Here is a 27,940-nt window from a genome sequence, read left to right as displayed (position 1 = left end):
TGGCTATCTATTTTACACATGGTAATGTAAGTTTCCATGTTACTCTTTCCGTACATCTCACCCTCTCCTCCCCTCTCCCCATGTCCATAAGTCTATTCTCTATGTCTGTTTCTCCACAGCTGCCCTGTAAATAAATTCTTCATTACCATTTTTCTAGATTCTGTATATGTGCATTAGAATACAATATTTGTCTTTCTCTTTCTGACTCACTTCACTCTGTATAATAGGTTCTAGGTTCTTCTACCTCATCAGAACTGACTGAAATGCATTCCTTTTTACAGCTGAGTAATACAGTTTTGCCAAGAAAATGCACTGGTCATAGCAAACACCCTCTTTCCAACAACACAAGAGAATACTCTGCACATGGACATCACCAGATGGTCAACACCGAAATCAGATTGATTATGTTCTTTGCAGCCAAAGATGGAGAAGTTCTATAGAGTCAACAAAAACAAGACCAGAAGCTGACTGTGGCTCAGATCATGAACTCCTTATTGCCAAATTCAGACTGAAATTGAAGAAAGTAGGGAAAACCACTAGACCATTCAGGTATGACCTAAATCAAATCCCTTATGATTATACAGTGGAAGTGAGAAATAGATTTAAGGGACTAGATCTGATAGATAGAGTGCCTGATGAACCATGGAATGAGGTTCATGACAGGGCACAGGAGACAGGGATCAAGACCATCCTCATGGAAAAGAAATGCAAAAAAGCAAAATGGCTGTCTGGGGAGGACTTACAAATAGCTGTGAAAAGAAGAGAAGCAAAAAGCAAAGGAGAAAAGGAAAGATTTAAGCATCTGAATGCAGAGTTCCAAAGACTAGCAAGAAGAGATAAGAAAGCCTTCTTCAGTGATCAATGCAAAGAAATAGAGGAAAACAACAGAATGGGAAAGACTAGAGATCTCTTCAAGAAAATTAGAGATACCAAGGGAACATTTCACGCAAAGATGGGCTCGATAAAGGACAGAAATGGTATGGACCTAACAGAAGCAGAAGATATTAAGAAGAGGTGGCAAGAATACACAGAAAAACTGTACAAAAAAGACCTTCAAGGCTCAGATAATCACGATGGTGTGATCACTGACCTAGAGCCAGACATCCTGGGATGTGAAGTCAAGTGGGCCTTAGAAAGCATCACTACGAACAAAGCTAGTGGAGGTGGTGGAATTCCAGTGGAGCTCTTTCAAATCCTGAAAGATGATGCTGTGAAAGTGCTGCACTCAATATGCCAGCAAATTTGGAAAACTCAGCAGTGGCCACAGGACTGGAAAAGGTCAGTTTTCATTCCAATCCCAAAGAAAGGCAATGCCAAAGAATGCTCAAGATCAGATCAGATCAGATCAGTTGTTCAGTTGTGTCCAACTCTTTGAGACCCCATGAATTGCAGCATGCCAGGCCTCCCTGTCCATCACCAACCCCCGGAGTTCTCTGAGACTCACATCCATCGAGTCAGTGATGCCATCCAGCCATCTCATCCTCTGTCGTCCCCTTCTCCTCTTGCCCCCAATCCCTCCCAGCATCAGAGTCTTTTCCAATGAGTCACCTCTTCGCATGAGGTGGCCAAAGTACTGGAGTTTCAGCTTTAGCATCATTCCTTCCAAAGAAATCCCAGGGCTGATCTCCTTCAGAATGGACTGGTTGGATCTCCTTGCAGTCCAAGGGACTCTCAAGAGTCTTCTCCAACACCGCAGTTCACACAATTGCACTCATCTCACATGCTAGTCAAGTAATGCTCAAAATTCTTCAAGCCAGACTTCAGCAATACGTGAACGGTGAACATCCAGATATTCAAGCTGGTTTTAGAAAAGGCAGAGGAACCAGAGATCAAATTGCCAACATCCTCTGGATCATGGAAAAAGCAAGAGAGTTCCAGAAAAACATCTATTTCTGCTTTATTGGCTACACCAAAGCCTTTGACTGTGTGGATCACAATAAACTGTGGAAAATACTGAAAGAGATGGGAATACCAGACCTCCTGATCTGCCTCTTGATAAATCTGTATGCAGGTCAGGGAGCAACACTTAGAACTGGATATGGAGCAACAGACTGGTTCCAAATAGGAAAAGGAGTACGTCAAGGCTGTATATTGTCACCCTGATTATTGAACTTGTATGCAGAGTACATCATGAGAAATGCTGGACTGGAAGAAGCACAAGCTGGAATCAACATTGCTGGGAGAAATATCAATAACGTCAGATATGCAGATGACACCACCCTTATGGCAGAAAGTGAAGAGGAACTCAAAAGCCTCTTGATGAAAGTGAAAGTGGAGAGTGAAAAAGTTGGCTTAAAGCTCAACATTCAGAAAACGAAGATTATGGCATCTGGTCCCATCACTTCATGGGAAATAGATGAGGAAACAGTGGAAACAGTGTCAGACTTTATTTTTCTGGGCTCCAAAATCACTGCAGATGGTGACTGCAGCCATGAAATTAAAAGATGCTTACTCCTTGGAAGAAAAGTTATGACCAACCTAGATAGTATATTGAAAAGCAGAGACATTACTTTGCCAACAAAGGTCCATCTAGTCAAGGCTATGGTTTTTCCTGTGGTCATGTATGGATGCGAGAGTTGGACTATGAAGAAAGCTGAGTGCCGAAGAACTGATGCTTTTGAACTGTGGTGTTGGAGAAGACTCTTGAGAGTCCCTTGGACTGCAAGGAGATCCAACCAGTCCATTCTGAAGGAGATCAGCCCTGGGATTTCTTTGGAAGGAATGATGCTAAAGCTGAACCTCCAGTACTTTGGCCACGTTATGGGAAGAGTTGACTCATTGGAAAAGACTGATGCTGGGGGGGATTGAGGGCAGGAATAGAAGGGGACAACAGAGGATGAGTTGGCTGGATGGCATCACTGACTCGATGGATGTGAGTCTGAGTGAACTCCGGGAGTTGGTGATGGACAGGTAGGCCTAGCGTGCTGCGATTCATTGGGTCGCAAAGATTCGAACACGACTGAGCAACTGAACTGAACTGAATATTCCATTGTGTATATGTACCATAACTTTTTTATCCATTCGTCCGTCAGTGGACATCTAAGTTGCTTTCATGTTCTAGCTATTGTAAATAGTGATGCAATGAACAATGGGATACATGTATCCTTTTCAATTTTGGTTTCCTCAGGGTTTATGCCTAGGAATGGGATTGATGAGTCATATGGTGGTTTTAGTCCTAGCTTTTAAAGGAATCTCCATACTGTTCCATTGTGGCTGTATCAATTTACATTCCCACCAATAGTGCAGGAGTGTTGCCTTTTCTCCATACCCCCTCCAGCATTTATTGTTTGTAGACTTTTTGATGATGGCCATTCTGACCAGTGTAAGGTGAAATCTCATTATGGTTTTGATTTGCATTTCTCTAATAATGATTTCGATTTGCATTTCTCTAACAATGAACAATCTTGAGCATCTTTTCATGTTTTTGTTAGGCATCACTATGTCTTCTTTAGCAAAATGTCTATTTAAGTCTTTTTCCCACTTTTTGATTGGGTTGCTTGTTTTTCTGGCATTGAGTTGTATGAGCTGCTTGTATATTTTGGAAATTAATCCTTTGTCAGTAGTTTCATTTGCTATTATTTTCTCCCGTTCTGAGGGTTTTCTTTTTACCTTGCTTATAATTTCCTTCGCTGTGCAAAAGCTTGTTGTTTTTATGTCCATTACTCTAGGAGATGGGCCATAGAGGATCTTGCTTTGATTTATGTCAGCAAGTGTTCTGCCTATGTTTTCCTCTAAGAGTTTTATAGTTTCTGATCTTACATTTTAGTCTTATTCAAATATGAGTTTATCTTTGTGTATGGCATTAGTAAGTGCTCTAATTTCATTCTTTTACATGTAGCTGTTCAGTTTTCCCAGCACCATTGAAGAGGCTGTCTTTGCCCCATTGTATATTCTTGCCTCCTTTGTAAAAAATAAGGTACCCATAGATGCATGGGTTTATTTATGGGCTTTCTATCTTGTTCCACTTGTCTATATTTCTGTCTTTGTGCCAGTACCATACTTTCCTGATGACCATTGCTTTGTAGTGTAATCTGAAGTCAGGAAGATTGATTCCTCCAGCTGCATTCTTCTTTCTCAAGATTGCTTTGGCTTCGGGGTCTTTTGTATCTCCATATAAATTGTAAAATTTTGCTCTAGTTCTGTGTAAAATGCCATTGGTAATTTGATAGGGATTGCATTGAATCTGTAGATTATGTTTAGTAGTATAGTCATTTTCACAGGATTGAGTCTTCCTACCCAGGAACACAGAATATCTCTCTGTTTATGTCGTCTTTGATATCTTTTTTCAGTGTCTTATGATTTTCTGTGAACCGTTCTTTTGTCTCCTCAGGTAAGTTTATTCCTAGATATTTAATTCTTTTTGTTGCAATGGTGATTGGGGTTGATTCCTTAATTGCTCTTTCTGATTTTTCATTGTTAGTATATAGAAATGCAAGTGATTTCTGTGTACTTATTTTGTATCCTGCAACTTTGCCAAATTCACTGGTTATCTCTAGTAATTTTCTGGTACTATCTTTAGGGTTTTCTATGTAAAGTATCATGTTATCTGCAAACAGTGAGAGCTTTACTTCTTTTGTGATCTGGATTCCTTTTATTTAGTTTTCTTTTCTTATTGCTATAGTGAGGAATTCCACAACTATGTTGAATAATAGTGCTGAAAGTGGACACTCTTGTTTTGTTCCTAATCTTAAGGGGAATGCTTTCAGTTTTTCCACCATTGAGAATAATGTTTGCTGTAGGCTTATGATATATGGCCTTTACTATGTTGAGGTAGGTTCCTTCTATGCCCATTTTTTGAAGAGTTTTAATCATAAATGGGTGCTGAATTTAGTTAAAGGCTTTTTTCTGCATCTGTTGAGATGATCATATGGTTTTTATCTTTCAATTTGTTAATATGGTATATCACATTGATTGAATTGCACATATTGAAGAATCCTTGCATTCCTGGAATAAACCCAGCTTGATCATGGTGTATGAGCTTTTTGATGTGTTACTGAATTCTGTTTGCTAAAATTGTGTTGAGGATGTTTGCATCTATGTTCATCAGTGATATTTGCCTGTAGTTTTCTTTTTTGTGTGTTGTCTTTGTCTGGTTTTGGTATCAGGGTGGCCTTGTAGAATTAGTCTGGAAGTGTTCCTTCTTCTGCAATTTTTTGAAAGAGTTTTAGAAAGACAGGCATTAGCTCTTCTCTAAATGTTTGATAGAATTCTCCTGTGAAGCTGTCTGGTCCTGGGCTTTTGTTTTTGGGGAGATTTTTGATCACAGCTTCAAATTTCAGTGCTTGTAATTGGGTTGTTCATAATTTATATTTCTTCCTGGTTCAGTCTTAGAAGACTGAACTTTTCTAAGAATCTGTCCATTTCTTTCAGGTTATCCATTTTATTGCCATATAGTTGTTCATAATAGTCTCTTATAAGCCTTTGTATTTCTGCATTGTCTGTTGTAACCTCTCCTTTTTCATTTCTAATTTTATTGATTTGATTCTTCTCTCTTTTTTTCTTGATGAGTCTGGCTAAAGGCTTGTTAATTTTGTTTATCTTCTCAAAGAACCAGCTTTTAGTTTTATTAATCTTTACTATTATTTCTTTCATTTCTTTTTCATTTATTTCTTCCCAGATCTTTTTGATTTCTTTCCTTCTACTAATTTTGGGAGATTTTTGTTCTCCTTTTCCAGTTTTTCTAGGTGTAAAGTTATGTTGTCTATCGATGTTTTTCTTGTTTCTTGAAGTAAGATTGTATTTCTATAAACTTCCTTCTTTGGACTGCTTTTGCTTCATCCCATAGGTTTTGAGTTGTCATGTTTTCATTGTCATTTATTTCTAGAAATGTTTTGATTTCCATTTTATTTTCTTCAGTAACCTGTTGGTTGTTTAGAAATGTGTTGTTTAATTGCCATGTGTTTGTGTTTCTTACAGTTTTTTTCTTGTAATTAATATCTATTCTGATAGCATTGTGGTCAAAGAAGATGCCTGATATGATTTCAATTTTATTAAATCTACTGAGGTTTGATCTGTGACCCAAGATGTGGTCTATCCTGGTTAATGTTGCATGTGCACTTGAGAAGAAGGTGTATTCTTCTGCATTTGGATGGAATGTCATAAAGATATCAATGAAATCCATCTCATGTAATGTATCATTTAAGACTTGTGTTTCCTTATTAATGTCCTGCTTTGATGATCTGTTCACTGGTGTGAGTGGGGTGTTAAAGTCTCCTACTATTATTGTGTTACTGTCAACTCTTCCTTTTAGTCTGTTCATATGTGTCTTATGTATTGAGGTGCTCCTATGTTGGGTGCATAGGTATTTACAATTGTTATGTCTTCCTCTTGGATTGATTCCTTGATCATGTCTATCTTGCCTGATATGAGGATTGCTACTCCAGCTTTCTTTTGCTTCCCATTTGCATGGAATATATTTTTCCCTCCTCTCACTGTCAGTCTATATGTGTCTTTAGGTCTGAAGTGGGTTTCTTGTAGACAGCATATATGTGGGTCTTGTTTTTGTATCCATTCAGCCAGTTTGTGTCTTTTGGTTTTAACATTTAATCCATTTACCTTTAAAGTAATTATTTATATATATGTTCCTATTGCCATTTTCTAATTATTTGGGAATGATTTTGTAGATCTTTTATCATTTCTTGTATTTCTTGACTATATATAAGTCTGTTTAGCATTTGTTTTAAAGCTGGTTTGGTGGTACTAAATTCTCTTAACTTTTCCTTGTCTGAAAAGCTTTTTATTTCTCCATCAATTTTGAATGAGATCCTTGCCAGGTACAGTCATTCAGTACTATAAATGTATCCTGTCATTCCCTTCTGGCCTGCAGAGTTTCTGCTGAAAGATCAGCTGTTAAGCATATGGGGTTTCCCTTGTATGTTACTTGTTGCTCCTCCCTTGCTGCTTTTAATATTCTTTCTTTGTGTTAGTCTTTGTTAGTCTGATTAGTGTGTTTCTTCTTGGGTTTATCCTGTATGGGACTCTTCGTGCCTCTTGAACTTGATTGACTATTTCCTTTTCCATGTTGGGGAAATTTTCAAGTAAAATGTCTTCAAAAATTTTCTCATACACTTTCTTTTTTTTTTCTTCTTCTGAGACCCCTGTAATTCGAATGTTGGTGCGTTTGATATTGTCCCAGATGTCTCTGAGACTATCCTCAGTTCTTTTAATTCTTTTTACTTTATCCTGGTCTTCAGAAGTTATATGCACATTTTTATCTTCCACCTCACTGATATGTTCTTCTGCTTCAGATATTCTGCTATTGATTCCTTTTGGAGTATTTTTAATTTCAGTAATTGTGTTGTTTGTCTCTGCATGTTTATTCTTTAATTCTTCTAGGTCTTTCTTAATTGATTCTTGCATTTTATCCATTTTGTTTTCAAGGTTTTTGATCATCTTTACTACCATTATTCTGAATTCTTTTTCAGGTAGTTTGCCTATTTCCTCTTCATTTATTTGGACTTCTGTGTTTCTAGTTTGTGCCTTCATTTGTGCAGTATTTCTCTGCCTTTTAATTTTTTTTTTTTTTTAACTTACTGTGTTTGAGGTCTCCTTTTCTCAGGCTTCAAGGTTGAATTCCTTCTTCCTTTTGTTTTTTGCCCTCCTAAGGTTAGTCCAGTGATTTGTGTAAGCTTCATTTAGGGTGAGATTTGTGCTGAGTTTTTGTTTGTTTGTTTTCCCTCTGATAGGCAAGGCTGAGTGAGGTGGTACTCCTGTCTGCTGATGATTTAGTTTGTGTTTTTGTTTTGTTTGTTGTTCAGATGAGGTGTCCTGCACAGGGTGCTACTGGTGGTTGGGTGATGCCAGGCCTTGTATTCCAGTGGTTTTCTTTGTGTGAGTTCTCACTATTTCATGCCCCGGTAGGTTTAGTTCTCTTGTATTCTAGGGTCTTGGAGTCAGTGCTCCCACTCCAAAGGCTCGGGGGTTGATCATGAGTTTTGCGTGGGTCTATATATTCTTTTCCACTGGTGAGGTACTCCTGTCTGCTCTCAGCTGTTGTTCTGCATGCACTTCTGTGTCTGAAGATGTATTCCTGATGTATCTGTGGAGAGAGATGTACTCCATGTCCACCTCCTCCTCACCATCTTGTTCTCTCTGTTTAATTTATTTTTAATTTGAGTATAATTGCTTTACAATGTTGTGTTGGTTTGTCATAACAACAATGTGAATCAGCCATAGGTATACATATGGCCCCTTCCTCTTAAATCTCCCTCTCACCTCCCACTCTATCCCACCCCTTTAGGTTGTCGCAGAGCACTGGGTTGAGTTCCCTGTGTTATACAGCAACTTCCCACTAGCTACCTATTTTACACATGGTAAAGTGTATGTTTCCTTATTGTATGTTTCAATGCTACTCTCTCAATTCGTCCCACCTTCTCCTTCCCTTGCTGTGCCCACAAGTCTGTCGTCTATGTCTGCATCTCTATTCCTGCCCTGGAAATAGTTCCATCAGTACAATTGTAGATTTTAGGATGATGGCCATTCTGATTGGTATGAAGTGATACCTTATAGTTTTGATTTGAATTTCTGTAATAAAGAGCAAATTGAGCATTTTTTCATAAGAATGTTTTTTAACTTATCATAAGAGGGAGGTAAATAAAAGGAATTTACTCAAATGAAAGCCAATGGTGAAACATAGTGGAATGGTAAAGTGAAGTAAAAGAGGGAGAGTCAGCTGTAAGACGAGAGTGACAAACTTCATTTCTTGAAATAGAGAGCTTTGAAAAATCCAAAGGTCTATTCAAATGCTAGGTGGAGTTTACCTTGGATTGATTTTTTTTGTTGTTGCTAGATAAGGCTTTTATCAAACTTACAGTTTACCATTTTTCCCCCCAGTTATTTCACTGTGGTAAAATACAAACAACATAAAATATGCAATCTTATCCATTGTTAAGTGTACAGTTCAGTGGTATTAAAATATTCATAATGTTGTGTGACCATCAACACCATGCACCTCCACAATTCTTTTCCTCTCTTAAAAGTGCAGCTCTATATCCTTTAAACTCCTCATTTACCCTCCCCACTGCTCCTGGCTGTGGGGCTCCTGGCCACCATTGCCTTACTTTCTGTATCTATGGATCTATGATCTGAACTACTCTAAGTACATCATGAAAGTGGAGTCATACACTCACTTGTGTGTTTCTTTTTAATTTTAAATTTATTTATTTTTAAATTGAAGGATAATTGCTTTACAGAATTGTGTTGGTTTCTGCCGGGCTCACCTGTGATTTTGAGAGTGGCTTATTTTACTCAGCATAATGTCCTCAGGACTTGTCCATGTTGTAGCATGTGTCAGAATTTTCTCTTTAAAGAACTCCATATTCTGCTTATCCATTCATCTGTTGATGGACATTCGGATTGCTTCCACATTTCAGTTATTGTGAGTAATCCTGTGATAAACATGGTTGTACCAAATATCTCTTTGCTGCTCTGCTTTCAGTTCTTTTGGGTATATTCCCAGAAGTGGAATTGCTGGATCATATAGTAACTCCATTTTTAATTTTATAAGGAACACCCAGAAGGTTTTCCACAGTAGTTGCACTGTTTTATATTCTCACTGACATTTCCCCACATCCTTATCAAGAACTTATTTTCTGTTTTTTTGATAGTAGTCATCCTAAGTGGGTATGAGGTAGTGTGTATCAGTATTCTTGCCTGGAAAATCCCATGGGTGGAGGAGCCTGGTAGGCTGCAGTCCATGGGGTCGCTAAGAGTCTGACATGACTGAGTGACTTCACTTTCACTTTCATGCATTGGAGAAGGAAATGGCAACCCACTCCAGTGTTCTTGCCTGGAGAATCCCAGGGACGGCGGAGCCTGGTGTGCCATCTATAGGGTCACACAGAGTCGGACTGAAGCAACTTAGCAGCAGCAGCAGCAGTATCAAATTTTGAATCTCATCCTCCAGACTCCCACATGGAAAGTGACCATAAGGTAAAATCCCCTGGTAAATTTCCAGGAATAAGAGAATATGGCAAGTTCTTCACAATTTTATCTTCAGGAAAAGTGAAGGAAAGTAAAATGTATGGCATTTTTGCAGTGATCCTTCGGTCAACCAAAACTGAGCCTCTGAAAATGTCAGGCATTAGCTAGGTGCTTAAGATACAAAAGTGTTCTCACGGCACTTACAGTTGGAGAGGTATTGGAAAGTATGTTTTTCTTCTCAAAAGTTCAGGTGAAATTGAAACCTGCTTTGAGTTAAAGGAATCAGTCTTTTTCTTAATAAACAATTTTGTGAATAACAGACCAGTGAAACTCACCTAATTTCAAAGAACACCAAGATAGTAATTAAACCATGCAGGAAATCATTAATATCCATACAGCATGTGGATTACTGTGAATATTGTACTAAACCAGAAAGACTGGAGTAAGACAAAAATTAATCTTTTAATCTGCTCAGGGAGTTTTTTCCCCTAAAGACAGTTAAATTGAGGATATTTAGAATATAAATAATATAATACTCAAATTAGAACTGAGACATTAAACATTTTAAAATTTAGTAATAATTAAATAGTGAAGATAATGTCAAAATGATTATAGGTACAGATAATTTTTATGACTAAAATTGAGAGAAAATTCTGAGATCAATTATATTAAGTGATTGTTGATCTGCTGGGATAAGACTTGAAAACTGGGTCTAAATCATGTTGTAAAAAGACATATATATACTTTTTTTTTTTAATCACCCAAGTGTATGTATTTTAATAGGAAAAAACCAGAATTTGACTTTTGTTGAGTTCTCAAATGATTTTTCATCTGTTTTAATAGATGATTTAGGTCCTAGAGTGTGGTGGTAAATATTTAATAACCTGCTCACTCACTGTAAGGGAAAAAAAAAAGCTCTGACTTGTGACATTTGCCAAATTTCCATGATATATATTCTCCCACCATGGCTGATTTCAGGCTACCAGTTGAATGTCAATGAAATGTGGTGTTGAGAAGAAATAACACATAGTAGGCTCTTTCAAGCCAGTATGAGCCAGTTCTCACACACCTTAGCACATGTCTTAAATGACATCAGAAGTCAAGAGTGACTTGGTGAAAAACATCACAAGCTGAATAACCTGACAAATAGTGCAATCTATTCTTTCAGGCAACAAGCTTCAAAGTCAGAGAGCTAAAAAACAGTTCAATTTATGATTTTCAAACACATCCTTTAAAGAGTACCAGATAAGATATTTAGCTTCCTGATGGCTCAGTTGGTAGAGTCTGCCTCCAATGTGGGAGACCCAGGTTTGATCCCTGGATGGGGAAGATGCCCTGGAGAAGGAAATGGCGACCCACTCCAGTATTCTTGCCTGGAGAATTCCATGGACAGAGGAGCCTGGAGGGCTGCAGTCCATGGGGTTACGAAGAGTCAGACATGACTGAGTAACTAACACACTTTCACGATATTTAGGTAAATTTAAACAAAAGAAACAATAATTACCTAATGATACAACCTAATTTATTGTCGGTGCTTCCCTTGTAGCTCAGTTGGTAAAGAATCTGCCTGCAGTGCAGGAGACCCGGGTTCGATCCCTGGGTTGGGCAGATCCCCTGGAGAAGGAAATGGCAACCCACTCCAGTATCTTTGCCTGGAAAATCTCATGGACAGAGGAGCCTGGTGGGCTGCAGTCCATGGGGTCACAAAGAGTCAGGGACGACTGAGCAACTAACACTAATTTCTTGTCACTTCATTTGGAGTATTTACATTATTATTAATTCCATCAAACATTTATAGAGGCCTCTCTCAGATTGAGGAACTCTTCTAAGCACTTTACATATATCAATTAATTTAATCTTCAAACCGAATCTATTTTATAGCTGATTAAACTGACACACAGAGAAGCCATATATTTAAGATTAGATCTCTAGTAAATGATAAGGTTTTTGTTTTTTGTTTTTTTTTTAAAGCAAAACCTATCTTCAGGGTATGAGACTAACTACTGCTCTTACGGCCTCTTAAAATTATCTAGAAATAAGGTTGCAAGAGGTTTTCCCAGGTGGTACTAGTGGTAAAGAATCCATCTGCCAATGCAGGAGACTTAAGAGACATGGGTTCGATCCCTGGGTCAGGAAGATCCCCTGAAGGCGGGCAACACACTCCAGTATTCTTGCCTGGAGAACCCCAGTGATAGCAGACCCTGGTGGGTTACCTCCACAAGGTCTCAAAGATTTGGACACAACTGAAGTTACTTTGAGCATTACTTTACTAGCGTGTGAGATGAGTGCAATTGTGTGGTAGTTTGAGCATTCTTTGGCATTGCCTTTCTTTGGGATTGGAATTAAAACTGACCATTTCCAGTCCTGTGGCTACTGCTGAGTTTTCCAAACTTGCTGGCATATTGAGTGCAGCACTTTCACAGCATCATCTTTCAGGATTTGAAATAGCTCAACTGGAATTCCATCACCTCCACTAGCTTTGTTAGTAGTAATGCCTTCTAAGGCCCACTTGACTTCACATTCCAGGATGTCTGGCTCTAGGTGACTGATCACACCATCATGATTATCTGGGTCATGAAGATCTTTTTTGTACAGTTCTTCTGTGTATTCTTGCCACCTCTTCTTAATACCTTCTGCTTCTGTTAGGTTCACACCATTTCTGTCCTTTATTGAGCCCATCTTTTAATGAAATGTTCCCTTGGTATCTCTAATCTTCTTGAAAAGATCTCTAGTCTTTCCCATTCTGTTGTTTTCCTCTATTTCTTTGCATTGATTGCTGAGGAAGGCTTTCTCATCTCTTCTTGCCATTTTTTGGAACTCTGCATTCAGATGCTTAAATCTTTCCTTTTCTCCTTTGCTTTTCGCTTCTTTTCTTTTCACAGCTATTTGTAAGGCCTCCCTTTCTAAGACAGCCATTTTGCTTCTTTGCATTTCTTTTCCATGGGGATGGTCTTGATCCCTGTCTCCTGTACAATCACATGAACCTCCGTCCATAGTTCATCAGGCACTCTATCAGGTCTAGTCCCTTAAATCTATTTCTCCCTTCCACTGTATAATCATAAGGGATTTGATTTAGGTCATACCTGAATGGTCTAGTGGTTTTCCCTACTTTCTTCAATTTAAGTCTGAATTTGGCAATAAGGAGTTCATGATCTGAGCCACAGTCAGCTTCTGGTCTTGTTTTTGCTAACTGTGTAGAGCTTCTCCATCTTTGGCTGCAAAGAATATAATCAATCTGATTTCAGTGTTGACCATCTGGTGATGTCCTTGTGTACAGTCTTCTCTTGTGTTATTGGAAGAGGGTATTTCCTATGACCAGTGCATTCTCTTGGCGTTCTTACATGCTAGTAAAGTAATGCTCAAAATTCTCCAAGCCAGGCTTCAGCAATACATGAACCGTGAACTTCCAGATGTTCAAGCTGGTTTTAGAAAAGGCAGAGGAACCAGAGATCAAATTACCAACATCTGCTGGATCATGGAAAAAGCAAGAAAGTTCCAGAAAAACATCTATTTCTGCTTTATTGACTATGCCAAAGCCTTTCACTGTGTGAGTCACAATAAACTGTGGAAAATTCTGAAAGAGGTGGGAATACCAGACCACCTGACATGCCTCTTAAGAAACCTGTATGCAGGTCAGAAAGCAACAGTTAGAACTGGACATGGAAAAACAGACTGGTTCCAAATAGGAAAAGGAGTATGTCAAGGCTGTATATTGTCACCCTGATTATTTAACTTATATGCAGAGTGCATCATGAGTAACACTGGGCTGGAAGAAGCACAAGCTGGAATCAAGATTGCTGGGAGAAATATCAATAACCTCAGATATGCAGATGACACCACCCTTATGGCAGAAAGTGAAGAGGAACTAAAAAGGCCCTTGATGAAAGTGAAAGAGGAGAGTGAAAAAGTTGGCTTAAAGGTCAACATTCAGAAAACGAAGATCATGGCATCTGGTCCCATCATTTCATGGGAAATAGATGAGGAAACAGTGGAAACAGTGTCAGACTTTATTTTTGGGAGCTCCAAAATCACTGCAGATGGTGACTGCAGCCATGAAATTAAAAGACACTTACTCCTTGGAAGGAAAGTTATGACCAACCTAGATAGCATATTCAAAAGCAGAGACATTACTTTGCCAACAAAGGTCCATCTAGTCAAGGCTATGGTTTTTCCAGTGGTCATGTATGGATGTGAGAGTTGGACTGTGATGAAGGCTGAGAGCCGAAGAATTGATGCTTTTGAACTGTGGTGTTGGATAAGACTCTTGGGAGTCCCTCAGACTGCAAGGAGATCCAACTAGTCCATTCTACAGGAGACCAGTCCTGGGTGTCCATTGGAAGGACTGATGCTAAAGCTGAAACTCCAGTACTGTGGCCACCTCATGCAAAGAGTTGACTCATTGGAAAAGACTCTGATCCTGGGAGGTATTGGGGGCAGGAGGAGAAGGGGACAAAAGAGGATGAGATGGCTCGATAGCATCACTGACTCGATGGACATGGTTTTGAGTGAACTCTGGGAGTTGGTGATGGACAGGGAGGCCTGGCATGCTGTGATTCATGGGGTTGCAAAGAGTCGGACATGACTGAGCAACTGAACTAAACTGAATTGAAGTGACTTAGCATACATGCACAAGGCTGCAAGAAAGACGTCATGCAAGTCCAGCATTACGAAAGTGAAAGATCATATGGACTGGAAATAATAGTCTAAAAAAAAATAAAAGCGTGAAACAGTGAATTAGGAGAACAATAAACATTGCTAATAAAGGCCTTCCTTAATATCCCCTCCTCTGTAACAGAGTCACCATCAAGAAATCATTGAGTGGAGATTTAGAGTTTATTACAATAATATTTTTATGTAATGAAAAAATACTATATAGAAATAATCGTTACACAGCAACTTTGAAAAATTGTGAATGTGTAATTTGTTAACCATTTTAATTTGAATCTTTGTGAGAGAAAATAAAGAAATGAACAAAATAATTAAGCAATATTTCAAAAGAAAAACCAATTGGTTTCAGGAAGTTGGTGAAATCTCATTGTTTTCATTGTGGGGATTTAGCCACTCTTTTCTCCGAGAATCATTGAGTAATGCTGGGGCTAAACTGTCATGTGGTTTAATCTGCTGGTGTAAATCCTCTTTATCTAATCTCGTAATTAAAACCAACACTAAAGAACTGCTTTTTTATGTACAGGATGTGAAATTCTTCAAATTCATAACTGAGCTGTAATTTTTTTTTCTTTCTTCATAGTTAGAAAATCTATAGGATCCTCAGATTTGGTCTATTGAAGATAGGTTTTCCAGATTTCTGGAAAACTGAATTCAGAGCAGTGGTTCAGGGAGACCTGAGTGAAGACTCCTAAGGAGTGTTGCTGGGCTGACTCACATAATTCAAGAATCAGAAGAGCCTGATGTTTATAAACATTTCTTAAACAGAATCACACAGATGGTTAGTGTGAGATGCTCTGGGATGATGATGTAAGCATGAGTATTAAAGGGCAATGGCACAGCAAGAAATTCCTTTATGTCTTGAGACTTCTCTGGTGGTCCAGTGGTTGAGACTCCATGCCCCCAATGCAGGGGCACAGGTTCAATTCCTGGTTGGAGAACTAAGGTCCTGCATGCTTTAGGGCATGGTAAAAAACAACAACAAAAAAGTCCTTTATTTTGCAAGATCATATTTTTATGGAGAATGTCACTTCATTACTGTTTCCTTTTAAGGAAACCAAGGGAAAATCTCTCCCCAGCTTAAATTTATTTGCACTGCTTTGTTGGACTGTTAAATTCCATTTTTAAGTTCTGTATCCTTGGCTAAGGGTTAAATCTGCAACATAGAGAACGATTTTATGTGATTTTTTTTGTCAGCTCCATTCCCATTCACAACTGGAAACTGTACTCTTTTATGTGAGGTTAAGCAATTGTCTTATGAAATAAAATCAGTTAATGTATGGGTTAGTGACACTTTGTAAACCATAAAAAGTCACACGGATACTTTCCTTCTTCATGGTTTTAAGGAGTAGACAAATAGAAATATGCGTTCTGGGACACATATGCTCTTTTTTTCCTTGTGGGTACAGCATTTTATGTAAAGGAGTATGATCCTGGCTTAGTGCTGGTTATTACTGGGACATTTAAATGGCCTTGCTAGGCTACAAGAGATTAGAATATTCATAGAGCATGATTTACAAACCTGGCTTTGTATATTCAGTTCAGTTCAGTCACTCAGTCGTGTCTGACTCTTTGCGACCTCATGAATCGCAGCATGCCAGGCCTTCCTATCCATCACCAACTTCCGGAGTTCACTCAAACTCATGTCCATCAAGTCAGTGATGTCATCCAGCCATCTCATCCTCTGTCATCCCCTTCTCCTCCTGCCCCCAATCCCTCCCAGGATCAGAGTCTTTTCCAATGAGTCAACTCTTTGCATGAGGTGGCCAAAGTACTGGAGTTTCAGCTTTAGCATCAGTCCTTCCAATGAACACCCAGGACTGGTCTCCTGTAGAATGGACTGGTTGGATCTCCTTGCAGTCCAAGGGACTCTCAAGAGTCTTCCCCAACACCACAGTTCAAAAGCATCAATTCTTTGGTGCTCAGCCTTCTTCACAGTCCAACTCTTACATCCATACATAACCACTGGGAAAACCACAGCCTTGACTAGATGGACCTTTGTTGGCAAAGTAATGTCTCTGCTTTTGAATATGCTATCTAGGTTGGTCATAACTTTCCTTCCAAGGAGTAAGTGTCTTTTAATTTCATGGCTGCACTCACCATCTGCAGTGATTTTGGAACCCCAAAAAATAAAGTCTGACACTGTTTCCACTGTATCCCCATCTATTTCCCATGAACTGGTGGGACCAGATGCCATGATCTTCATTTTCTGAATGTTGAGCTTTAAGCCAACTTTTTTAGTCTCCTCTTTCACTTTCATCAGGAAGCGTTTTAGTTCCTCTTCACTTTCTGCCATAAGGGTGGTGTCATCTGCATATCTGAGGTTATTGAGATTTCTCCCAGCAATCTTGATTCCAGCTGGTGCTTCCTCCAGCCCAGCATTTCTCGTTGATGTACTCTGTATATAAGTTAAATAATCAGAGTGACAGTATACAGACTTGACGTACTCCTTTTCCTATTTGGAACCAGTCTGTTGTTCCATGCTCAGTTCTAACTGTTGCTTTCTGACCTGCATATAGGTTTCTCAAGAGGCCGGTCAGGTGGTCTGGTATTCCCATCTCTTTCAGAATTTTCCACAGTATTGTGATTCACATAGTGCATTAGAGGATGTTTATTAATATGTCTAGTATGTGTATAGAAGAAGCAAGGTGTAGTTAGGTTTTGCTCTAGAGATCAGTTATATAATGTAATAATGAACACATTTATCTCAGGGGGATTCAGAGGCCTTTTTTATAAGAGACCTTTGTTCACCTAGCAACCAAGAGCAACCAACGGACTTAGGATTGAAGAAGCTGGCTGCTTAATGAAACAACATTCAAATGAACTCCAGACACAACTGAAAGAGATGTGGAAGGAAATTATTGGATGTTGCCTATGATTCAGGGCTTCCCAGATGGCTCAGTTGTAAAGAATCTTCTTGCCAAGTAGGAGATGCGGGTTCTATTCCTGGGTTGGGAAGATCCCATGGAAGAGGAAATGGCAACCAACTCCAGTTCTTGCCTAGAAAATCCCATGGACAGTTTTTGCCTGGAAAATCCCCATTGTGGGCTACTGTGGTGTCGCTAAAGAATCAGACATGACTTAGTGGCTAAGCAGCAGCAGCAGCAGCAGCAGCAGCAGCAGCAGCTATAATTCAAAATATTAATCTATACAGAGTAATAGTGAGTAGGCATCAGATCAGATCAGATCAGATCAGTCACTCAGTCTTGTCCGACTCTTTGCGACCCCATGAATCACAGCACCCCAGGCCTCCCTGTCCATCACCAACTCCTGGAGTTCACCCAGACTCATGTCCATCAAGTCAGTGATGCCATCCAGCCATCTTATCCTCTGTCATCCCCTTCTCCTCTTGCCCCCAATCCCTCCCAGCATCAGAGTCTTTTCCAATGAGTCAACTCTTCCCATGAGGTGGCCAAAGTACTGGAGTTTCAGCTTCAGCATCATTCCTTCCAAAGAAATCCCAGGGCTGATCTCCTTCAGAATGGACTGGTTGGATCTCCTTGCAGTCCAAGGGACTCTCAAGAGTCTTCTCCAACACCACAGTTCAAAAGCATCAATTCTTCAGCTCTCAGCCTTCTTCAGAGTCCAACTCTCACATCCATGCATGACCACAGGAAAAACCATAGCCTTGACTAGATGAACTTTTGTTGGCAAAGTAATGTCTCTGCTTTTGAATATGCTATCTAGGTTGCATAGTTCAGTTTAATCATTATAGAAACTCAAGGCATAGATTAACACTTCCCTGGTGGTCAAGTTAAGAATCAACTGGTGGTTAAGAATCCACCTGCCAGTGCAGAGGACATGAGTCCAATCTCTGCTTGTGGAAGATTCCACGTGCCTCAGAGCCACTAAGCCACTGTACCACAACTACTGAGCCTTCAATGAGAAACCCATGCACTGCAATGAATAGTAGCCCCTACTCACTGCAACTAGAGAAAGCCTGTGTGCAACAATGAAGACCTAGGACAGCAAAAAAAAAAAAAAAGAATAAAAGGGCAGAAGCATCAGTATCAAGAAAGAAATCTAAGGAGACATTGCCAAAGAGCCTTACATAGTCACTGGTGGAGATAAAATCCTGCAAACAATAATCCACATGGGTCACAATGCTTCTGTCAGCCACCTCAGCTGGTGCCCAATAATCTCAAGGAAAGACAGTGCCAACTTCATTTTCTTTCATCCAGTTAATTATTGAATGGCTGAGGGCTGACCTGTGAATAGTTTATTGGCTGACTAATTCAGCAAGGACTTTCCTGGTGGCTCTGTAGTAAAAAGTCCACCTGCCAATGCAGGAGATGAGAGTTCAGTCCCTGGGTCAGGAAGATCCACTGGAGAAGGAAATGGCAACCCACTCCAGTATTCTTGCCTGGAGAATCTCATGGACAGAAGAGCCTGGTGGGACCCTATAGTCCTTGGGGTCACAAAAGAGTCAGACATGACTTAATGGCTAAACAACAACAATTCAGCAAATGGTATTAAGCACCTACCATAAGTAAGGTTCTCTACGGGGCACATTTTCATGACCTCCTTAGTGGTTGCATTAAAAAAAAAAATTGTCACACTTCAGAAGCAGCAGTACCTGCTGAAGTATCAATAAACCAACAAACTGGGTTCCACCTCTTCTGTAGACCCTTGTACCTACCTCTAATATAGCACTTACCCTATTGTTTAGTAACTTGTTCTTTACTTTTTATGTTTCCCTAACTGAATTTTTTTTTTTCTGTATAACTGGAATATCTTTATGCATATTTTAACCACTCCGTGGTCAACACAGATGTTTGTCAAGTAAATGAAAAAGGGTTAACCCGAATTCTCAGTGGACGGTGTGCATGTGTGCTAAGTTGCTTCAGTTGTGCCCATGTCTTTGTGACCCTATGAACTGTAGCCTAACAGGCTCCTCTGTCCATGGGATTCTCTAGGCAAGAATACTGGAGTGGGTTGCCATTTCCTCCTCCTCCAGGGGATCTTCCCGACACAGGGATTGAACCTACGTCTCTTATGTCTCCTCCACTGACAGGCAGATTCTTTACCACTAGTGCCACCTGGGAAGCCCCCCAGTAAACAACACAGCACAATAAAGATGTCACAATTTTAATGTAATCTTTAAATTTCTAGGAAAGAGTGGATCTTAGGAAAAGTGTTACATTATTAAATTATGTAATATGCTCATAGCTGTTAACAAACATTTGTCTTTCATAAACCAGGTATCCCTCCTCTGTGGTGTTCTAATTTTCTATATATTTATCTTTTCCCTCACCACATTTTTGATAATTATTTATGTGTCAGTCTTCCTAGTATTCTAAAGACATAGTAAGCACCAGTGAGGTGGTTGTGGCTCAGCTGGTAAAGAATCCGCCTGCAATGCGGGAGACCTGAGTTTGATCCCTGGGTTGGGGAGAACGTCTGGAGAAGAGAAAGGCTACCCACTCCAGTATTCTGGCCTGGAGAATTCCATGGACTGTATAGTCCAATGGGTTGCAAAGAGTTGGACACAACTGAGCAACTTTCATTTCACTTCACTCCCCAAAATTCTAAAGACAGAGTAAGCACCACTGAGGTGGTAACTATATATTATTCATCTTTGTATCCCCAAGGCTTATCACAGTCCTTCACATATAGACCATACCAAAAGATGTTTAAGGAACGAATGAGTATGTGGTGAATTTTCCTGAGCTAATTAATTATAGAAGGCAATGTTTTGAAAGTAATAAAAAGTGAAACAACTCCATTTGTAGGCCTTCAGAAAATAGAAGCTATCAGTTTGTAAGAATTGAACCTTATTATGTAGTTTATACTGGCATTGTAATACCAGATTATGACCATGTGGTGAAAATTCATCTCGTAATATTGTAGGAGACATTTTTATGTCCTCTGTTGAGGAGCTGTTTTTAGATAAAAGTGACTGATGGGTCTTTGGAATGGTCTGATACCATTTCTACTTTAATATGAAGTTATCTTTTTAAAGCAAGGGACTTTTAGTCTTAGACTTCTGATTCCCTTGCCTCCAGCTCAAATAAAATAAAACAAAAACCTGTTTATTCACCAGTCTTTTCCATTTCAGTAAAAGATATAATTATTTGCAAAGAACAAAAATCTAAGAGTCATCCTTGAATGCTTTCCTTACTTCTTCTACCCGTCAGGCCTGTTTTCTCTTCCTGTTAATGATAGACAACGCCCAGTCAATTAGTAGGTCTTGTGGCTCAGATTCCACAATATGTTTGGAATCTTCTTTACCATTAAGGTCTTGCCTTAACTATTGTAATAGTCCGTTGCTGCTGCTGCTGCTAAGTCGCTTCAGTCGTGTCCGACTCTGTGCGACCCCATAGACGGCAGCCCATCAGGCTCCCCCGTCCCTGGAATTCTCCAGGCAAGAACACTGGAGTGGGTTGCCATTTCCTCCTCCAATGCGTGAAAGTGAAAAGTGAAAGTGAAGTCGCTCAGTCGTGTCCAACTCTTCGAGACCCTATGGACTGCAGCCTACCACACTCCTTCGCCCATGGGATTTTCCAGGCAAGAGTACTGGAGTGGGGTGCCACTGCCTTCTCCGAATAGTCTGTTAACTACTCCCATTACTTCACAGGACAGCAGGAGAGAGCTTTGAATTCCCCTGAGATCCATCAATGGTTGCCTCTAAACATTAAGTAAAAGCCACCCTCTACACCCCTGGTGGCTCAGACGGTAAAGAGTCTGCCTGCAGTGTGGGAGACCCGGATTCGATCCCTGTGTCAGGAAGATCCCCTGGAGGAGGAAATGGCAACTCACTCCAGTATTATTGCCTAGAGAATCCCATGGACAAAGGAACCTAGCAGGCTACAGTCAATGGGGTCGCAAAGAGTCAGACACGACTGAGCTACTTTACTTTCACCCTCTACACCATGTCTTCAATGCCCTACTTGATCTGGCCTCCACCAAACTCTTCATCTTTCTTCCCTACAGTTCACCTCTCTTTATCCCATCTCCAAGCCCCAAGGCCTTCTTCTTGTCATTAGAATGTACCATGCTTAGTCTGTGCTCATGGCTGTTATTTTGGTGTCCTCTCTTCCAGGAATAATCTTCTCATGGATCTCCACAAGAGGATCACTCACTATACAGCTGTCTCTCATTTCTTCCAGGAAGTCTCTCTAAAATATTGGATTGGCCAAAAAGTTCACTCAAGTTTCTTACACTGTTATGGAAAAACCTGAGTGAAATTTTTGGCCAACATAAATAGCATTCCTTGCGCAGTTACTTTCTATCCCAATTCTCAGCTTTTGTTTCTTAGTAAGAAATGAAACCCCTCATTTCCTCATGTTATCTTCTTCGATGTCTGTTATCCCTACTAGAAAGAGGTCAGGGTTTGTATTTGCTTCCTCCACTGTTGTATCCTCAGAGTTTTGAATGGTAGTTGCTTACTGAATATTTTTGGAATGATTCAAGCCTAACTTAGTCAGGAAGTATGCTCATTTTAAGTGTACTCATGTAGACCAGGGTGGTGATTGCTATGGGCAAGATACCAGCTGTATTGAGACCATGAGCTCTGTCCTCACTGTCCACTCAAAGTTTATAAGAAAATGAAAATACCATGTTTCAAACAATTCAGACCAAAACAGGAATAGGATCCTGTGAGAGAAGGCCAATTTAATTCCCTAACAATTTGAGGAAACCTAATTTTTTCCATTAGGGCTTTCCAGGTGGCTTGGTAGTAAAGAATCTGCCTGCCAATGCAGGAGACACAGGAGTCAAGGCTTTGATCCCTGGGTCAGGAAGATCTCCGAGAGTAGGAAATGGCAACCTGCTCCAGTATTCTTGCCTGGAAAATTCCATGGACAGAGGAGCCTGGAGGGCTACAGTCCTTAGGGTCACAAAAAGGTGGACATGACTGAGCGACTGAGTATGTGTGCGCACACACACACACAATTTGTTCCATTAATAATCTATTGAGAAAACTCTTTCCTTAAGTATTATTAGCTATATAATCATGTTTATGTTATCTTAGGGGATTTGAGAGATGCGGAGCAACTCATCTACCGGGATGCTGTTACATGTTATAGATCACTTCAGGAGACTGCTTAATTACTACAATAAACATGATTTGAGCACTGACCTTTTTATCCCTCCAAATGTTTGCGCGTGACCCAGGAATTTTCCAAAGTCAATATGAAACATGTGGCCCGACTTTGTCAGCATGATATTGTCATTGTGTCGGTCGCAGACTCCTAGGATGAACGTTACCACACACCAGCCAGCACAGGAATAGAAGAAGTTCCTTAAGACCTAATCAGTTGAAAAACAGTAACACAAAAGTAATATAAACACAAATGAGCAAACACAGTGGTAATGGTAAAAGTATGATAAAAAACAGAATTATATCATCTGGAACAAATTCTGCATCTCAGTTGAGAAGATATGATTAAATGGTTGGTTCTTGATATGCTACAGAAGAAGGTGAAGCAGTCTGTTCTTTGGCTCAATGAATGTTTTTGTTGAAATGGAAGAAAATATCTTTCATTCAATTAAAGCTAATTTTCATAGTTTATCCATAATGTGATTTTTTAATGTTACAGTTGCACAAGAGTGGATTACTTTTTTCAAGGTAAAAGAAGGAACAATATGGCTCAATATTGCCTGCTGCTACTGCTAAGTCGCTTCAGTTGTGTCCGACTCTGTGCGACCCCATAGACGGCAGCCCACCAGGCTCCACCATCCCTGGGATTCTCCAGGCAAGAACACTATTGCCTAGTCCTATAGAAATGTAAAATATCAATTTTTGAATATTTGAAGTTTTTACACAAAATAAACAATATTGAGATGTCTGATCCCTTACAAAAATATTATCCAGTTAATGCCCCAAAGGGTTTGGTACAGTATATACCTGTGCGGGTGGAAGAAGGTTCCATTAAGTCAGCTGTGGCTTACGTTTCTTTAATGAACACAGGCTTCTTGCCAAAGTTCCTTTTTCTACAAAAAATTTGTCTCCTGGATATACATCATTTTGATGGATGATGCGATGATAAGTGTAACCGTGGTGCAACCGTGAGTAAGACTGAGCCACACGTGTGGGCCTCCTCAGCTAGTGGCTGACCCTTGGGAAGGGAAGTCCATGTGGCTGGACTACATGCCGGGTCAGTTCCAGGTATCCCAAGTGCCTTAATTTGTCTGTCTTGATTTTCTTTACTTATAAAGATAATAAAATATGTCTTTCAAGTGGTACTTATGAACATTAAATGTATGTGGAAACACCTCAAACAATACAACCTCAGGGTTTGTGCCTAACTCAAGTTTCAATTTTGGGAATGGGTAAAAAATAGATTCAAGATACTTTCATCTAATTCTTTGTTATTTGAACTCCCAAACCTGTATTTTACTGTATTCCATGACTCATCTGGTAAAGAATCCGCCTGCAATGCAGGAGACCTGGGTTCAATCCCTGGATTGGGAAGATTCCCTGGAGAAGGAAAAGGCTACCCACTCCAGTATTCTGGCCTGGGGAATTCCATGGACTGTATAGTCCATGGGGTTGCAAAGAGTTGGACACGATTGAGCCACTTTCACTGACTCACTCAATCTCATAGAAGTCTGGAGTGGATTAAATCTTGGGTGTCTCTTTCCTGTCCCAGGCCAACTAGGGTGACTAAACCTCCCAGTTTGCCTAGGACTGAGGAGTTTCCTAGAATGAAGGATGTTTAGGGCTCAAGATGGTTCTGAGCAAATCTGATGCTGGCCCATATTGCATCTTTGTGTGAATCAGCATAAAGGTGTCCCTACCTCTCTAGGGGACCTAGCTGTACCAGTTCATGCTTTGGCAAGTGGGGCAAGGCCTGACTCTAGTCAACTCATTCTTTCATGTAGGAGCTCTGGTTGAGGGCAGAATCTGAAAACGGTACACTGCAGGCTAGATGCCAGGGTAAAGTGGGAAAAATTTTTGTGGTCAAATGGAATATTGCATTTTGTAAATTCTGAGATATAAAAAATGAAAACTCTATTATGCATTCTGAAAATATTAAAAGAATAAGGCATGAGAAAAGAGAACTTGGCAGAAGAAAATACATTGCAAAGGAAGGAGGGGGATTTCTAGAAATTATAGATTGTGGACAAATAGGCAGAGGTAACTTAGAGAAGGTAGTTTCAAGAAGCATCATCTCATGTGAGATTGCTGTAAGAGGGGCAGCTAAGTCTCTATTGATAGCCCAGATTTTCCACCCAGAGGAAAAACCAAACACAGAAATTTTTACTGGGTTAACATACCAGTCCCTTGGACTGCAAGAAGATCAAACCAGTTAATCCTAAAGAAAATCGACCTTGAATATTCATTGGTAGGACTGATGCCAAAGCTGAAGGTCCAAATCTTTGGCCACCTAATGTGAAGAGCTGCATCACTGGAAAAGACCCTGGTGCTGGGAAAGATTGAAGGCAGGAGGAGAAGGGTGTGGCAGAGGATGAGATGGTTAGATAGCATCACCAATTCAAAGGACATGAATTTGAGCAAACTCCAGGAGACAGTGAAGGACAGGGAAGTCTAGCATATGGCAGTCCATAGGGTCAAAAAAGGGTCAGAAATGACTTAATGATTGAACAATGACAACAATATACCATTTAAACTGTGTTGTTATTACTAGGCTGATGACTGAGGAAAGTAGAACTCCAGAGAACTCAAGAACTCAAGAGAACTCAAGAACTCAAGAGAACTCAATTTATTTTTTCATAAATCAGAATATCTCTACCATTCTATTATATATGAAACGAGTCACCAGTCCAGGTTCGATGCACGATACTGGATGCTTGGGGATGGTGCACTGGGAAGACCCAGAGGGATGGTATGGGGAGAGAGGAAGGAGGAGGGTTCAGAATGGGGAACACATGTATACCTGTGGCGGATTCATTTTGATATATGGCAAAACCAATACAATATTGTAAAGTTAAAAAATAAAATAAAATAAATAAATAAAGTGCTCTGAAAGAAAAAAAAAATCAGAATATCTAATGAGCCAGTGTATATCCTTATTTAAGTACATCATTTAAAATTAGCTACAAAAGGACAAACCTTTTCATAATCTGCCTTTAAAGGGTTATGCTGACTGAACCATTTTTTGATTGTATTTTCTTTCAGGGGTCCTATCGGCCCAAAACAGCGATGGATTTTTGCTAGGGTTACAGCATCAGGCACCATCTGCACCAACCCTGCGTGATAAAAAAGAGATTATGGAAACAGCTCTTTCTCTGCAGGATGAAGGATACTTAGGAAATGCATTTTGATCTAGGTAACGACAACAACAGTTGCTAGCATGACTTGGATTACCCCCTCACCCCACTTTTTTTCTTTTTTCAAATTTTCTTTTCTGAAGGAGTCTTACCTAGATGGTATGCCTTCTAATTTTTCCTAAATCCTGGGGAGTGATGAGGCTACTCATATTCGGTCAGATGTATCAGAAGCATCTATTTCTACTAGATGCTTAGATGTTCCATTAAAACAATAGTAGAGAGTCAATCTAGATGGTCTCCCAGAAACCTCACTGAGTCAACAGAGTAGTGAATTAATTAATGTATGGCTTGTGCATTCATTTACAGTTTAAAGGAAGACATTTATACTTGTATAACAAGCACATCTATGAAATAAGTGAATCTAATATAATCTACATGACAAATATTTCAAATATACTGTAAAATCAATGTTCAGGTTAATAAAAGCTTCACTTACCAGTTTCACTTCTAGGACTGAACAGAGTAACTCTGCAGTAAACATGTACAGAGCCACTTGCTCCTTCCTTCTCAGTCAATATTAAAGGGAAACTATGATAATTTTTTAGGGGAACATACATTGAATGAACTTCAATAGGACATTTGACCCACTAACCATCAAGGCTTCTTTTCGCTGTGTTCCTAAGGCTTTTGGAATGTAAATATTTTCAAACCTTCTGATTTTTATTATGTACAGAATAGCAATTTAAACCCAGTATTTAAAATTCTCCTAGGAATAATGCCCAAAAAACAATCTGTAATCTACAGTTCTATAAATAAAGTCATTGAAAGAAATTAGAGTTGAGAATTTCTAATTTCCACAATCTTTGACAGCTGCAAGAGTTGCAAACACAAATGCCCAAAGGGATCAGGGACATAAATGTAACTATATGAAAAGAGAGACAGTTAAGTTTTAAAAATTGACTGTTTTATGTCTACCTTAAAAATATTCAAATTAAACGACAAATGAGTAGATCATAGTAATGGTAGGCAGAACACTTCTCTGTGTTGGATTTGGCCAGTGGCAGCTGGTTGTAGCCTTCATCTCTCTCTCTCTCTCTCTTTTTTTTTTTTTTTTTCGGGCTTAATCTTGTAATACTCAATAGCCCAGCCCTGGGGTGACTATTAGGCAACTACTTTGCTGGATCAGAGAGAAACTTAAAACATGGAGAGTGGGAATAGAACGCTGTAAAAAATAACATATTACAATCAGTTTGTTGAAAACAAAAAAGAAGGAAATGTAACACCCCAGAGATAAATCCTGGTCATATCTTTAATATCATTTCTCCCTCTCTGCCTGACAGTATTTGGCTCTTGTGCAGGTATTCCCTTGCGTATAGAGATAGTGAATGTAAAACTTAACACTTGATAGTAATATAATTACTTTGGAAACAGCAATATAATTCCTTTTTCCGACCCTGAAATTTTCCTTCATTCTCCCAGTTCCTCCATCTAACACTTTCTAACAGAAAATCATGGCACCTGGTTCCATGGTGCTTCATCGCCACCTCAAATTTGTTATTGTTCAGTCTCTGAGTCATATCTGACTCTTTGTGACCCCATGGACTATAGCCCACCAGGCTCCTCTGTCCATGGGATTTCCCAGGCAAGAATACTAGAGTGGGTTACCATTTCCTTCTCCAGGGGGTCTTCTTGACCTAGGAATCAAACCAGCATCTCCTGCATTGGCAGGCAATTCTTTACCACTGAGCCACCAGGGAAGGCCCTGTGCATCTGACCACACCCCAGACTAGGACGTGGATTAATGCACCCTTAGATATGGTACTGCAGCAAAGTCAGTTATGCTTCAGACCTCATTTGTCTTCAGGGAATTAATCATTGCTAAATCCCAAGTCATTTATCATAAGTCTTTCATTGCTGACTACCCAGAAAACTTTGTACCTCATTTATAACAATCATGGTGGGTAAATTCTGCCCATTAATTCAAACCATAATTTACATTTTTATACATTTTAAGCTACTGTGTATTATACACCTTTTAAACACTTCTAGCACAATTCTGTGCACATTGGGTAACATGTGTGGCTCCAATCACATAGTTCTGTAATATAGCATTTCTCAAAATTTAATGCCCATGTGTATTGCCTGAGGATCTTGTCAAAATGTAGGTTATGGTTCAGTA

At 39.6% G+C, this 27,940-nt stretch overlaps 1 protein-coding gene across 4 annotated transcripts in view; it reads right to left on the bottom strand.

Annotated features, from left to right (window-relative positions):
• Positions 1-27,940, bottom strand: part of PIK3C2G (phosphatidylinositol-4-phosphate 3-kinase catalytic subunit type 2 gamma) — a 664,807-nt gene that overhangs the window by 149,630 nt on the left and 487,237 nt on the right. For all 4 annotated transcript variants that reach the window (XM_027541447.1, XM_027541446.1, XM_027541448.1 and 1 more), the window contains 2 exons: positions 25,604-25,740; positions 22,667-22,836 (listed from right to left, as the gene is read on the bottom strand). In XM_027541447.1, the coding sequence (XP_027397248.1) occupies positions 22,667-22,836; positions 25,604-25,740 (307 nt within the window). The remainder of the gene's footprint in view (positions 1-22,666; positions 22,837-25,603; positions 25,741-27,940) is intronic.

Source organism: Bos indicus x Bos taurus, chromosome 5 (genome assembly GCF_003369695.1).
Source record: "Bos indicus x Bos taurus breed Angus x Brahman F1 hybrid chromosome 5, Bos_hybrid_MaternalHap_v2.0, whole genome shotgun sequence".
In the NCBI taxonomy this organism is placed as follows: domain Eukaryota; kingdom Metazoa; phylum Chordata; class Mammalia; order Artiodactyla; family Bovidae; genus Bos; species Bos indicus x Bos taurus.
The sequence above is the reverse complement of the archived record's forward strand: the minus strand, read 5'-3'. Positions and strand labels throughout refer to the sequence as shown.